We start from the raw sequence: 15982 nt of genomic DNA, 5'->3' as shown, positions 1-15982 counted from the left end.
TGCCAGCAATGGTTTTAACAAAGGTTAGGAGGCCCTGTGTGTGCTTCAAGTAGGTCTGAAAAGGAGAGAATATGCTTTGCTTGGCAGCAGCCAGGCTCGTCGAGCAAGATGCGTTGTGTTCTCCCACAGCGACTGCCTGTTTGCTAAGTCAGGCTGACTCAATCCTGCTTCTTGGCCCCTTCCCCCATATATGGGGTACTGACTGTTCGGGATTTTATTTTTGACGACCTGATTCAACCCTGTTCCGTTCTTTTGTTCGAAACTCATCTCAGACTCGTTGTGATTGCAACACATCCACAAGCTCTAATATGCAGTATTGAGGAGGCCTTTCCACCTGTGGAAGAGCTCCTCTTAGGCACGGCGAATTTCAAAGCGCAACAAGGACAAAGCTGCCGGAAAGATATCCGTGGAAAAACCGCATGGCGGGATAACATAGCTGAGTAGTCAAAGGTGTTGGATTAATGCTCCAGTCTCTTTGGGCTCCAATCCCACTTCTGCCAGGGCAAGCTTTGGGAAGGCTCTTGCGGCTGCTGCTACGGGAGAAGTGATGTTGCTAGCTCCCGGTCTCATCCATACTTAACCGCTTTTTCGCAGAGTCAGTACTGGAAGCCTGTCCCAGCCAGTGCTCCTTTCCAACAGAGGCACTCGGTCAAAGCAAGCACACTAATAACTTGCATTCATAGTATAGACAATTTTAAAAAATGACTTTGAGTAATATAATAACAACAAACAATAAGTAGTCTACAAGAATGGTAACAGCCAATTGCACTCATTGAAGGTCCTTGCTGAAGTAACAGTTGCCTGACAATTTTGGGAGTAACCGCAACACAGCTGGCTGCCATTTTCAAGTAAGCCCCAAAAGGCCTTGATTACCGGATTCATGTAAGATTGATTAGAGATTGGTCCTGCACTCTGTGGGCAGGATGGCCTTCAGGAGTAGGGCTGCATACCCCTGTATTAAGTAGGCCTTTCGATGGCATAATTCAAGGCTTTTGCTTGGGGCGAAGAGGCACAAGAAAAAGTTGGCGTAAAGTGGCCCGGAAGCTAGGCTTTTCTGGGGTAGCGTGGCCGAGCGGTCTAAGGCGCTGGATTAAGGCTCCAGTCTCTTCGGGGGCGTGGGTTCAAATCCCACCGCTGCCAGGACAGACCTTTGGAAGGCTTTTGTGGCTGCTACGCCTGAGCACAAAGACTGGAAAAGTGATGCGTTCCTGTTCTCTCCTTTTGAGGGAAAATAGATCAGAAAAGGGCCCACGGAAAAAGGGTTGCTGGGGTAGCGTGGCCGAGAGGTCTAAGGCGCTGGATTTAGGCTCCAGTCTCTTTGGAGGCGTGGGTTCAAATCCCACCGCTGCCAGCAATGGTTTTAACAAAGGTTAGGAGGCCCTGTGTGTGCTCTAAGTAGGTCTGAAAAGGAGAGAATATGCTTTCCTTGGCAGCAGCCAGGCTCGTCGAGCAAGATGCGTCGTGTTCTACCACAGCGACTGCCTGTTTGCTAAGTCAGGCTGACTCAATCCTGCTTCTTGGCCCCTTCCCCCATATATGGGGTAGTGACTGTTCGGGATTTTATTTTTGACGACCTGATTCAACCCTGTTCCGTTCTTTTGTTCGAAACTCATCTCAGACTCGTTGTGATTGCAACACATCCACAAGCTCTAATATGCAGTATTGAGGAGGCCTTTCCACCTGTGGAAGAGCTCCTCTTAGGCACGGCGAATTTCAAAGCGCAACAAGGACAAAGCTGCCGGAAAGATATCCGTGGAAAAACCGCATGGCGGGATAACATAGCTGAGTAGTCAAAGGTGTTGGATTAATGCTCCAGTCTCTTTGGGCTCCAATCCCACTTCTGCCAGGGCAAGCTTTTGGAAGGATCCTGCGGCTGCTGCTACTGGAGAAGTGACGTTGCTAGCTCCCGGTCTCATCCATACTTAACCGCTTTTTCGCAAAGTCAGTACTGGAAGCCTGTCCCAGCCAGTGCTCCTTTCCAACAGAGGCACTCTGTCAAAGCAAGCACACTAATAACTTGCATTCATAGTATAGACAATTTAAAAAAATGACTTTGAGTAATATAATAACGACAAACAATAAGTAGTCTACAAGAATGGTAACAGCCAAATTGCAGACCCATTTCAAATCTTCCGTTTATGTCTAAAACTTTAGAAAAAGTTGGGTTTGCTCAATTGTGCTCCTTCCTGCAAAAAAGATTTCAGGCCCCATTATAGCACAGAAACTGGACTTTTTAATTAAAAAATTACAAATGACTTGCTTCTTGCGTCAGACCAAGGCTGCATCTCATTGCTAGTTTTACTTGATCTAAGTGCTGTGTTTGACACTGTAGATCATGACATACTCATAGATTGATTACAAAACTATACAGGTATTCAAGGACAGGCTTTAAGATGGTTTAGATCCTACCTGTCCGATCGCTACCACTTTGTTTATTTAAATGGGGAGTCATCTCAATTATCACCAGTAAAGTATGGAGTGCCACAAGGATCTGTCCTAGGTCCTCTGCTGTTTTCAATATACATGTTGCCCCTTGGTAATATTATTAGAAAATACGGGATTACTTTCCACTGCTATGCTGATGATACTTAACTATATATCTCAACAAGACCAGGTGAAACTTCTAAATTATATAAGCTAACAGAGTGTGTTAAAAATGTAAAAGACTGGATGACCAATAATTTTCTCTTATTAAATTTGGATAAAACAGAGATATTACTTATTGGACCAAAAAACAGTACACAGAATCTCTTGGATTACAATTTGCAACTAGACGGATGTACTGTTACTTCCTCTACAGACAAAAATCTGGGTGTTATATTAGATTGCAACCTGTCTTTTGAAAATTTTACAAAAACAGCATTCTTCCATCTTAGAAACATTGCCAAGCTACGAAACATGTTACCTGTTTCTGATGCAGAAAAGCTAGTTCATGCATTCATGACCTCTAGACTGGACTATTGTAATGCACTGCTAGGTGGTTGTCCTGCATCTTCAATAAACAAGCTACAGGTAGTCCAAAATGCAGCGGCTAGAGTCCTTACCAGGTCAAGAAAATATGATCATATTACCCCAATTTTACAGTCTCTGCACTGGCTACCTATTAACTTCCGTATCAGTTAAAAAATATTATTACTTACCTATAAGACCCTTAATGGGTTAACTCCTGCGTACCTAACTAGTCTTCTACCATTCTACAATCCATCACACTTCCTAAGGTCGCAAAACTCTGGATTTTTGGTAGTACCTAGGATAGCAAAGTCCACTAAAGGAGGTAGAGCTTTTTCGCATTTGGCTCCCAAACTCTGGAATAGCCTTCCTGATAACGTTCGGGGTTCAGACACACTCTCTCTGTTTAAATCTAGATTAAAGACACATCTCTTTGGCCAAGCATTCAAATAATGCATCTCATAATCTTGTACCGCAGTTATATCTGATCAAATGCACATTATTACAACAATTAAACAAATACATTTTGCTTGGTTGGAACAGCAGCTACGCTAATACGCTAATTATGTCTCTATTTGTTTCTCTGTTTTTGCCACGGGTACTAGGATTTACACAAGCTTCAGTCTGGATCCTGAACACCTGAGAAGAGATGATGCCAACCCTTCAGAGGACCTCAGATGATGCCAACCTTGAAACAACATACAGAACTACCAAATTTTGCTATAAGTTTGATTGCATCATATAATAATTGCTGTTAATAATGTTCATCGTCTGTTTGATTACATCTTTTCCGTACATTTCTGCCATATGTACATTAACTGACAGTCACCACTGATAAGCTACTACTAAACATATTGTAGAAACGCCATTTTCTGTAAAGTTGCTTTGCAACGATTTGTATCGTGAAAAGCACCATACAAATAAACTTGAATTGAATTGAATTGTAAATGCTGTCCTGAAGGTTTGGGCTTATCACAGAGCATGCAAGGTGAGCACAGCACAATCCTATATAGATTAAGAAGCTCCAGTATGATTGCCTCACATTTGAAATATTGGTGTGGCTGATAATTTTGAAGATGAATTATGTAACAAAATCCCCTTACTTTGATTTTTAATATAATACGGTGTAGCTTTGACATACTTGTTCCCCTTTGTTACGATATCACAGGATAATATGAAGGTATAACAAGACAATAATTTTAGACAGAGTGCCACAAATACACACACACACACACACATATATACATATATATATATATACAAACATCTTGTTACATTAAGTCCATAAGTTATCCAGCAGGCCACAGATCAATCAGAATTAACAGCAGCCCACCCACACACAGGTCATAATTTTAAGTAGCTGTCTGATTTAGTTTGAGTGTGTGAGACAGAGAAAGAGAAAGAATAAAGGTGGGTGAAATAAATGAAAAATTACTTTCATCAGTCCAAAGGCTGCATTTTTTCTGTTGTCTAAACAAAATTAAAGTAAAATGTAGTAAAAAAAAAAAACCCTCTTGGTTTAGATGCAAAGCTCAATGAATTTGTTAATATTAAACAATACTGCAATATGCCTGTCAAGCCAGCATGTGGCAGCTATTATTTACGCAGAAGTAAATATGAAACAAGTCATGTTTTAGCATGGGGGAGACATCAGTGATCTTTTCACAGATTAACTTTTAAATGTGACTCGACAGACACCACAGGCTTAACATTATATTACTGAGAAAAATCAACTCAAGCTGTTATAAACAGTACATGCATTTGCAACCTCTATTAATCTTTATTCTAGCTACTTACACTTCAAAATCTATAACCTGTTATTTTATTAGATTACAAAAAGAGTTTTAGAATACACTGGCTAACTGTCATGTATTTGGTATAAGCAGACATCAGCTATATAATGTTAAAAAGAAATAAAGAAATAAAATAAAGAAATCTTAAAAGCAAGCTAATGGAATTATACTCATTTGCAACCAGTTATTCTGTTACTTAATCAGAATGTCAGTGCATCCAACCAACAGGACCTTATTTGATTCTTGGATTTCAATTTAATAATTACTTTTATTAATTTATTTATGATTACAGTCCTCCTGGGATTTGTCCAAATTATGACTGAATTACATTTGCAGTTTCTTCCAAGAGTAACTTATAGATTAAAATATGAACAAATGGAAAATATCAGAAAGATTAAAATACGAATACAAATGGAAAATATCAGAATCAAGTGTCATGGCAACATTGTGAATGAACTGTAATTCATTTGGAATCACTAGACTAAATTCCTTGTTGCATCTGATGCTGTGCTGATGTGTGCTGCTAGTTGCGTGGAAACTGATCAGTTCTCTCTCTCTCTCTCTCTCTCTCTCTCTCTCCAAACGCGTCCACGACTCGCGCTGCGTGCGGATCTCCAGCACTAAACCAGAAGGGATATTTGCGCAAATGACACTGAACTCCCTTCTCTACAGCAAACACGCGAAGGCAAATGCCGAGAAGAGAGGATATCTCAGAAGACAGAGAGGAGAAATGTGAGTCAGTCTTTCCAACGCGTTTAAATAAGTAAATAAGACATTTGACAGCTCTACAATAAGCTTTTAGACAATCTATAGGTGTTTGATGAAGTTTTATAATGAGTGTAATCTCTTGATTTTACTTGTAATGCAACCTTTTCTTTTAGGAGTTACGCCTCTAGTGAATGAAGAACAACTATGTAAAACTAACTAAAAGACACGTGTAACTCTTGTAAAACACAAACTTTTTAACTTATAAATATTATGATTATACAAATAAATTCAATATTTATTTACATATTAAAATATTAATTGAATTTAGATATGTTTTTACATTTTCTTTACATGTTTTTACATTTTCTTATTTATTCTTATTATTTAATACACTACCAAAAGTGAAAAACGTGCAGTTGTTAACTTGAGTCATTTGTACCCGTTGCTTAAAAATTAATTAACGTGGTCAGATTGTTTTTTTTTATTTAATAAAATGCATTATAAGGTAATTTAGATGTTACAACATGAAGCACAAAACAAAACAAAAATCTTACAGTAGAGTTATTTTAATAATTAGTGTGGATAATAGCTACTTTATTGAATTATACATAACTATGTGTCAGACAGTTCAGTGATATATGTAGAGACACCAAGGTCATAAAATCTGCTCTTTATTTATAAATTACTTTATTTGTCGATTCACATTTAGAACTTCAAGATAATAGGAAAGAATTTGTGCATCGTGGTGATGTTGTGTGATTTATGATTACTGGCCATTTCTGTAGATTATTGCATTTTTTTTTTTTTACTCAGATAATTGAATAGTACAGGTTGGCAGTAGGGTCTCCGTGTAAACTATCACACACTGCCAGCAGTCAGGAGCACTCAGACATTGTTTGAAATAAATTATTAAACAAGACTAGAGATGAGGAAGCACAACAGTTTGTAGACTAAGAATTGTTTCTCAAGATTAAAACTTGTGATGGACTCAGAAGACTAATTATGGATTATGGATTCAGAAGACTAACTAAACCAAATGATGAGCTGCCTCAGAAGTACTTTGTGTGCATCAAACAGCTATTATAACCTACTTGTTACAAACTTGTTCCTTTGAACAAACCATTAGTCTAGTTTAGCCAAAGGTGTCGATAAAACATATCACTTAGCGTTCATCTAACTGCAACTCTCTTAATGTTAGAGCTATCCAGAGTCAGTCATTTACCAAGTTTCTCATAATATAATGCTTACATTCAGCATGAGCAACAAGGATAACAGTTTAATAAAATGACAAAGTGGCAATATCAGGCCAATTATCATCTCAGTCAAGTTCCATATAATGACAGGTCATTCAATACAGTCCAGTTCAGCTCTGTCAAAGCTTCTTTCCTCCTTTCCCATCCCCACTCTAATGTATCTTTCATTCTCTTCACCTTAATTTGTGTTCTTGTTTCAGAGTCTGGACACAAATCTTATGGCAGCTCTCTGAAATGTCATAGGAGTGTAAGTCAGGAGTTGCTGAAGACATAAATATCTATGTGTCCATGGCTAATCATACAAATCACATGCATTTCCATGCTGATTTGAGTTGATTTGTGGTGATTAGTGGTGGTTTGGTGGTTTGTTGGCCAACTAGAATAATGCTAAATAAACTAGTTAAATAAGTGTGGTGAATAAAACAGCACACCAGCATCCTATGTAGCCAGAAATAATCCAACTCTTCAATCAAGCTGAAGTAGAAATTGTCATGTCATAAATCATATAAAGTATGTGTCTGTAATTTGTGACATCTTTATTTTAATAACAGCATTTACATCACTAACTCACTGTTTTGTTTTGTTTTTTTCCTTTTTCTAAATTGGTTTGTTGACCTTTCATTGCAGGGGCAGGGTCACATCGGTTTTCTCCCACAAAATGTTCTGTACTGAACCTTTTAACCTCATTTTTCATCCTTCTCTTCTTTCTTCTCTTCTGTAATGTAAGACTTGCTCCTCAGATTCTCTTGTTTCTTCTCTTGTGTTCTCTGATGAATCATGTACACATCCTGTGTGGTTTCTCTTCACCCCCTGCATGCTTCCATCTCATGTCTTGTTTCAACCTTTATTCTGTCCATCTCTGTCTATTGAGCTGCCACTGAGCTACCTTCTTGTCTAACCTATCTTCCATCACTTTGCTCATCCTTAGGTCACCCTTCTGTTCTTTAATAAAGAAAACTTTGTTACAGCAAGGCTAAAATTACTTTTCTTATAAACCTGGGTAAATAACTGTCTTGATTTGGTTTTTGGAGATCTGTGTTTTAGGTCTTTGTTGTCCTCATCTTTCACTGTCTGTCTCTCCTTATGTGTCCGGCCTACACTATCACTTGTGAAAATGTAATGACAGAACCCTGTTGTGTATTCATGAGTGGTACATCTTTTCCAGGGGTCTGTGACTCTTATCTAACCTATCTTCCATCACTTTGCTCATCCTTAGGTCACCCTTCTGTTCTTTAATAAAGAAAACTTTGTTACAGCAAGGCTAAAATTACTTTTCTTATAAACCTGGGTAAATAACTGTCTTGATTTGGTTTTTGGCAGGGGAAGACTGGTCACTGAAGCTTGAAAGCTGAGCTAATGTCTTCCTTTCTCCCTCTCTCTCTCTCTCCCTATTTCAGCCTTCAGTTAAGCCTGCCATTTCAGCTTCATTTGTAGTCTAGAGCATCTTGTTCCCTCTCCCTTCAACAAACAGTCCCTTCCTTTAGGAGACTACACTCGTTATGTGATACTAAGAGGTACTTAGAGATCGATTTCATTTTTAATCTTCGTAAGTGGACAGTGGCGGGTTCAACTACAAACCCAGTTGACTTTTGGTACTGGAGAATTCAGTATTATAGGTAATAAGAGGTGATGCAATACCTAAATAGAGAACAAGTGATTTTTATATTGGTGGAAACTGCAGGCTTGTGCAGAGTTGAAATCAGTTTTTCTTACAATGGTTAAGGTTGGAAATTATTGCAGCCAACCAAGGCAGCTGCCTTGTTGCATGTTGCCCTGAAGATTTGTAAGAGGATAGCTGCTTCTTATATGCTGCTGATATATTAATGAGCTAAGGTGGCTAAGCTATTTTTAGAAGGTTGGACAAAATAAATAAAAAGTATGAATTACAAAACAAGTTGTTGTTCATCGTTACTTGAACTTCAGACAGAACAAGCTACGTCTTAAGTGAAACTATTATTATGGATTACTGACACACAACATTGGTTGGATTAAATATCCAAAATGGCAACCACAGTTCGAATAGCAGGCAGTGTTCCTTACCTGCCCTCTCTTGTACTGTACATCATTTGGGCTGCTGTCTATTCCATCTGCAATATTTAGAATGACCAATGTTTGTGTTAAGGCTAAATACGTTAAATATAATCATTCAAGTTAAGATTTATTTGGGCAGTTTATCAAACACAGATATAGATTTGGCCCAGAATAAAAGAGCATATGTTGCAATTTGCAAGTCTGATATGTGCAAATGTCTATCTGAAAAATCACTGAATCTGTCACTTTCAGTAATTCAACTCAAATTGTGAAACTCGTGTATTAAATAAATTCAATGCACACAGACTGAAGTAGTTTAAGTCTTTGGTTCTTTTAATTGTGATGATTTTGGCTCACATTTAACAAGAACCCACCAATTCACTATCTCAACAAATTACAATACTTCATAAGATCAATAAAATATATTTTTTTAGTGAATTGTTGGCCTTCTAGAAAGTATGTTAATTTACTGTACAAATACTCAATACTTGGTAGGGGCTCCTTTTGCTTTAATTACTGCCTCAATTCGGCGTGGCATGGAGGTGATCAGTTTGTGGCACTGCTGAGGTGGTATGGAAGCCCAGGTTTCTTTGACAGTGGCCTTCAGCTCATCTGCATTTTTTGATCTCTTGTTTCTCATTTTCCTCTTGACAATAGATTCCAATTCAGGTCTGGTGAGTTTGCTGGCCAGTCAAGCACACCAATACCATGGTCACATGCATTGAATTTACTTAATACACAAATTTCACAATTTGAGTTGAATTACAGAAATAAATGAACTTTTCCATGACATTCTAATTTATTGAGATGCACCTGTATATATATATAAATTATTATTATTTTTTTAAATATATATATATATATATATATATGTATTTTTTTAAACATATATATATAGGCCTATATGTTTTTCCAATCTGTCACTTGTCACATTTGGGTTTGCTGATATCAGGTTTTCTAATATATCTTTGGAGGGTGGGGTTTTTGATAGAAGTTGAGTGATTGAAGGGATGGAGCGGAGGCATTGTTTTAGGCAAATCAATTTTCAATTCAACTTGGTTTTATTATGTTTTTAAATAAGAAATGTCCTGAATATTTCGCCAGTGAACCCCAGGAGAACTTCAGATAAAAAAGTATCTTTTGCAAAACCATGGCAGTCCACTCTCACAGCTCAATATTTTTACCACAACATGCACTGCATCATGTACATTAGACTCTATAACTTATAAGTTGTCTTGTCACAATTCCAGTGGAAGGCAAGGAATCACCTGCCTTTCTAAAGTGTTCTAAAGTGTAAAGTAGCATTCTTTACCTGGGCCTCTCTGTCTAGATCATTTGGATATAATATATAACATAGTTCGGTAGCACTTTATTTTACAGTACGTGTACATCCCTGGTACATACATGGCAAATATCTTGTACCTACAGGCAAATGAGTGGTAACACAAGGTAGGCTACTTACCTGAAGTGTATGTACATGATAACAAATAAGAAACACGGCTGTACATAACATGCATGGTAATTATTTTGTACATACAGACAAGTGTGGGTACTTACAGATAGTCTTGTAAGTCTTGTTTGTTACCACATAATACCACATTTTTCCATAGGTGCTACACATTTACCATGTACATTAGTATGTACAGTTATGTGTCTTATTAGTTACCATATACGGATACTGTAAGGATGTGCCTGTTTGTACGCACTTGTCCGTACAAAGTACTACATATTTACCATGTATATACATTAGTAAGGACAGTAAAGTATCTAATTAGTTACCATGTACCATGTCTACCTGTAAGTACCCACACTTGTCTGTATGTACAAAATAATTACCATGCATGTACGACTGTTAAGTACAGCCGTGTTTCTTATTTGTTACCATGTACATACACTTCAGGTAAGTACCTTGTGTTACCACTCATTTGCCTGCAGGTACAAGATATTTACCATGTATGTACCAGGGAAGTACACATACTGTAAAATAAAGTGCTACTCATAGTTCTTATATGACAGAAGAAAACTCATAAGATGTATTTACATTTGGTCACTTCATATCACTTAAAAAAAAATGTTCGAAAAGGCTGAGTGACGGTATACTGTTTTTGAACATTCCAATATCCCTGTGCTGCTGGAGGCAGAGTGTAGATTGAGTATGTAAATATGTGTAGCTCCGCTCACATGTATCTCCTATACAACGCACGTATCTCCACAACCATGGTGGCTGTGAGAGAAGAACAGTTTCTTAAACATCTGGCAGTAGCATTGATCTATTCAATGGCAAAGAAAAAGAACAAGAACAAACGATGTAGGTGGTATGTGCGTCCACTTCACGAAAACAGAAAGAATGATGGCAAGTTTGCCCTTTTTATTCAGCAAATGTGGAGAACAGATGAGGAAGTGCATTTGGTTCGTACTTCATAATGTGCGCTGCGTTTAAATTAAATTAATATGTCAACATGGTATTATAACTTTATTGTTAATGTTCTGACTATTTAAAATGTCTTTTTGAAGAAACATGATTTACATGCTTTGTCATTTTTTGTCATTCTTGGATTTCATTAATGCCTGTAGCAGAGTTGTGAATTCGGCCAGCATAGCAGGGATATATAATCAACCATCACTTTTGAGGAAGTGACACTTTTTCCGTCATTAACGTGAGTGGATAATCTTTGAAGTTTTTGTTTTTTATTGTGAGAGCATTGCTTTGTGTCTAGCAAAAAAAATGAAGCTAGCAGGGAAATAATAATAGCTTAAACCCCACTGCTTTGAGCATCAAGCCCACCAGTTTCCATCAGTAAATTAAATTTGGTTAAGGCATCAGTCTGCTTATTAATTTTAATTTCTGTGCTGTATGGGTTTGTAATACTTGCATATGTATGGTTCTGTGTATGTGTACTGTATATATGTCTATGTATGCTACACTATTGCAAGTTAATTAGGGACAATCAAAACAGGCTATGTACAAATCCTTAAATCACAAGAGACTGGTGAGGCATTGCTGCAAGAGATGGCAAGAAAAAGGAAATTAGATTTAGTAAGAGATTGTACATGCAGTTAAACAATGGCATGGCTTCATTGATGGGTATTTGTAATGGCAAGAAAATTATATTATATAGCATTAAAAAGGACTAGGAAATATAGATAAAAAGGATCTCTGCATCTCTTTTTGAAAATGTTTGATGTGTATCTCTGTATGTATGCATTTGGTCTGAAATTGTTTAAGGGTAATCTGTTTTAATTAGAGGAATCATTTAAACCAAATGTTTTAATAAATAAATATTTCAGAACTATCTCACGCAAGGAGCACAGTAGCATTCAAAGGAAACACATTATTATCTTTACATATTCTGAAAGTCTGAAGTCTGAAACATTAAAGAAATTTATATATTTTCCATTAACTGGTTGTATTCTTCAATCTTCTAGGCATGCAAGTTGTTGGGCATTTTGATGTAGGGTACAGCCCCCTGGATGCTCTCAGCACAGGTTGTACTCTTAAAGGGATTATGCCCGCTGTCCCACAACGCTGCTACCCTCAGGTTGGCTGCTTCGGCACTCTGTGGTCATGTGGTTGCTGTTTCACAGCTTAGTGCTGATGACACTTTGTTTCCACCATGCTGCGACTTCCTGCTCCAAGCGCTGCTACTGTTCAGACAGTGAGGGCGCATTTGGTGGTAAGACTATGCGCTGCAGCAACCTGCATCTTACTGAGATCCCTCAGGATATTCCCAATGACACACTACGCCTCTACCTGGACTACAACCTCTTGACCAGCATCCCTGCCAATGCTTTTAATGATCTTCCACTGCTAGCTGAACTGGATCTTTCCCATAATGAATTGGCTTTGCTTGAACCCGGAGCCTTTAGAGGTTTGGCAGCCTCTCTACAGTTTCTGGATCTCTCGTCCAACCAGCTCACAATGTTGGACCCTGATGCCTTTGAAGGTGTTACAGCAAGATCCAACCTCACTGGAAACCCGTGGCACTGTGACTGCAGGCTGCAGACAGCCCTTCCACACCTGGACCTAGAGCCTGTATTTTTGACTGGCATTATCTGTCAGACATCTGAACCCTCGGACTCTGGAGCCCAAGGTGTGCCTTTCCTGCTGGCCAAAGACCTGGACCTGTGTGTGGTGCTCAAAAAGACCACGGACATGGCCATGTTGGTGACCATGTTTGGATGGTTCACCATGGTCATCACCTACGTGGTCTACTATGTGAGACACAATCAGGAAGATGCCAGGCGCCACCTAAAGTATCTCAAGTCTCTGCCCAGCAGGCAGGGCAAGTCTGAGGAGTCTTCCACCATCAGCACTGTGGTATAGTGCCAGGCCAAGTGCTCATGACATGTGTAGGAAGCTTCTCAGGCTGCCAAAAAGCAATGGGCACACTGGGCAATGGGCTACTTGACTCTAAAGAATAAACCATTGGAAAAACAAAGAATAATGGCTTTGTATCCTTGAATCACAGACCATTCACTTCAAGATACCACTCAGGATTGATCAGTACCCTCCCAAAGGACAAGGAAGAAATTTTGACATAGGACGCTTCGTGGTCAGTGGAGTGCAATGTCTACAACAGGGAAAAGTGAAACATATCATGCTAAAACCATCCACAGACACTTGCATGGACAGAGATGACTGTAGATAAGAGGAGGGAAATCACAGGGGCCATCTAATCCAATTCAGATGAATAATTGATTCAGAAATGTCCGAGCTTGAGGCTCCTCTTGACTAAGAGGTTTGTCTGCTCTGCGTGCTTTTAAAGGAGGTGTTGTCTGTGTTTTTTTTTTTTATTGTATTTTATTTCAACTAGTGGTTCTTTTTTCAGTCAGATCCCCATTTAGCAGGCAACACATGGAGCATAAAGCACTCATCCTCCTGGGTATTTACAAAAAGTACTGTTGTCCCTGCAGGCAACACCAACATTTTACAGAGCAACACATTCTTGCATGCATCAATGACTTTTCAGGTGTCTCACTAAACATAGTATACAAACAGTGCAAATGTAAAAAGCACTGTAGTTTGCTTTAATACTCAGTGGTTAGGTTTTTAGGGGAGCACAGAAAATGGCTTGTTATTTTCTTCATGAATCCTTCAGCATTAATGATGCTGTGACTTAAAAGAAATAAACAGGTTAGCTTGTTATTTTTGTGATCAGTCACTGTAAGATAAATCACTGTAGTTGTTTCTAGGTAAAACACCCTGAGACACTTTAAGAAAATGATTTAAAATAAATATAAAATTAAAGATAACGAGATGATGTTGACCACCACATATTATGTTTACACTGTTAGAGTGCATCCTTGATATGTCACATCCAATACTGTGTGATTTTTCAGTTTCAATGTGGAGTGCCAGCAAAAATAATTCAGAATGTCTGCCAAGATAAATCATACGTTGAAATCCACCTGAATGTTCTGCCTGTGTGAGTCAATATCTTCAAAGCTTTACAAATCATGTCCGTAAATTTAGAAAATAGCATTCTGTTAATCCTTTACAAAAGGCAGTGAAGGATGTCATGGAATTCATCAGAAAAAAAGTGCACTCTGTTCCAAAACCTAAAGAGCTGCCTACCAAGACATTTTAACATATCATAGGTGCTCCTGACAGGAAAGCTGTTCCAAACGATAGGCAGGCATACTGGGATGTGGCTATATAGGCAGTAGATAACAAGGCAGCTCACTAGGTAATAGCTGTAGTCCAAATGTGGTTGTAAATTGGTTCATAAGCACTAGATTTTTATATCAAGAAAGAAAGAAAAAGAAAGAAAGAAAGAAAGAAAAATAAAACACTTTACAATAAGGTTCTAAACATTAACATTAGTTAATGTATTATATATCATGAACAGTGAATTTCATTTTTGACAGCATTTTTTTATCTTTATATTAGTGCTAATTTAAAAATATAAAATTTTACATTTAATTAAAAGTAAATCATACAAAGTTAAAAATATATTTGTCTGTGTAGAAATTAAAATGCTCTAAAAGTACTGTATTTTTCAGTGTTTTTTCATGTTTTCAAATATTGTATATGCTAACCTTAATGTATACAACCTTATTGTAAATTGTTAGTGAAATAAATTATTTGCTGGTCGTGCATATGTTAGATCTTCTGTTTCTGTGTAAGCAACAGAGAATGTATGCATTATGGTTTGCTTGAAAGTGTTATGTGTATTAGAGTGCCAACATGGCATTGTTTTTTTAGGTCTTAGTGATAGCGGGGTGTGTTCAATCCATCGATCCTAACATTGTTCATGAATTATATAAATATCATGCAGAAAATGAAAGGTAAACTCTGAGAGGAACCTTATTTTCATCTGTAATACTCATTTATTTTTATTTTAAATATGGATTGTGCACCTTTTGTCTGTTCATTGCCTGGTTTACCATACAAATAAATACATAAATTAAAAACAAAGAAATATCAACAATCACAGTAAATTAAACAATGACAATTTGTTCCTACATCTCACATATTATTTTACATTTTTTACAAATTGTTTAAATACTGCATTGTCTGAATTGAATCCTAAAAGCTCAGTGGATTGCTGAGTTTTTGCAAGGTGTCAAAACACAACCAGCCATCTTCACAAACATGCATTCACACGCAAACATAATGGCCTGCATCTGTACAAGAAGTTGTGAAAGTCACCCTGGTACAAAATGACCCACTAAAATATACTTAACAATCTATTATTTATGATGGTTATCTCAGAATGTCTACACTGCACCATAACTAACATTTGCAATATTACAATATACTTAAGATTTAGCAAATTTTCAAGGAATGCTATATTTTAAAATACTGCTTCAATAGTAGTAGTAGTAGTAGCAGTAGTAGTAGAAAAATTGCTTATGTGTAACTTTGTTTCCTTGACATATCCTAAAATCCCCTAAAGTCAAGTCAAGTCTGCTTTATTGTCAATTCTTCCACATGTACAGCACATACACACAGATAATTGAAATTGCGTTACTCTCAGACCCTTGGTGCACACAGATAACACTAACAGTAGAACATAAATACAGATAGATACAGATTAAATACAAAATACAACTATACAAATATACAACTAAGTTAAAATATAAAAAAAATATATAAAGCAGCACAAGGCACATAGCAGATAGAGTGCAAACCAGTGAAGTAAATAACAGTGCAGATATAATGATTTGTAGTGCAAAAAGAGCTTATTCAGACTGATTAAAGTGACAGTGTGTGTGTGTATTTGGGAGGGGGGAGTGGGAGAGTCC

The 15982-nt window shown here is 37.5% G+C and overlaps 1 protein-coding gene and 2 non-coding genes across 3 annotated transcripts; all 3 read left to right on the top strand.

The window, feature by feature from the left end:
• The first annotated feature begins 1058 nt into the window (after positions 1-1058).
• trnal-aag (transfer RNA leucine (anticodon AAG)) lies at positions 1059-1140 on the top strand. Its single transcript has one exon. It is a non-coding gene; the product is annotated as a tRNA-Leu (tRNA).
• A 129-nt stretch (positions 1141-1269) lies between these two features.
• Positions 1270-1351, top strand: trnal-uag (transfer RNA leucine (anticodon UAG)). The gene has a single exon. It is a non-coding gene; the product is annotated as a tRNA-Leu (tRNA).
• A 10915-nt stretch (positions 1352-12266) lies between these two features.
• Positions 12267-13058, top strand: LOC107560543 (leucine-rich repeat-containing protein 3B-like). Its single transcript, XM_016244756.1, has one exon. The coding sequence runs from the start codon at positions 12300-12302 to the stop codon at positions 13056-13058; it is 759 nt and encodes a 252-aa protein (XP_016100242.1). The 5' UTR covers positions 12267-12299.
• The last annotated feature ends 2924 nt before the right edge of the window (positions 13059-15982 follow it).

Source organism: Sinocyclocheilus grahami, unplaced genomic scaffold, assembly GCF_001515645.1.
Source record: "Sinocyclocheilus grahami isolate Dianchi unplaced genomic scaffold, SAMN03320097.WGS_v1.1 scaffold733.1, whole genome shotgun sequence".
In the NCBI taxonomy this organism is placed as follows: Eukaryota; Metazoa; Chordata; class Actinopteri; order Cypriniformes; family Cyprinidae; genus Sinocyclocheilus; species Sinocyclocheilus grahami.
The sequence above is the reverse complement of the archived record's forward strand: the minus strand, read 5'-3'. Positions and strand labels throughout refer to the sequence as shown.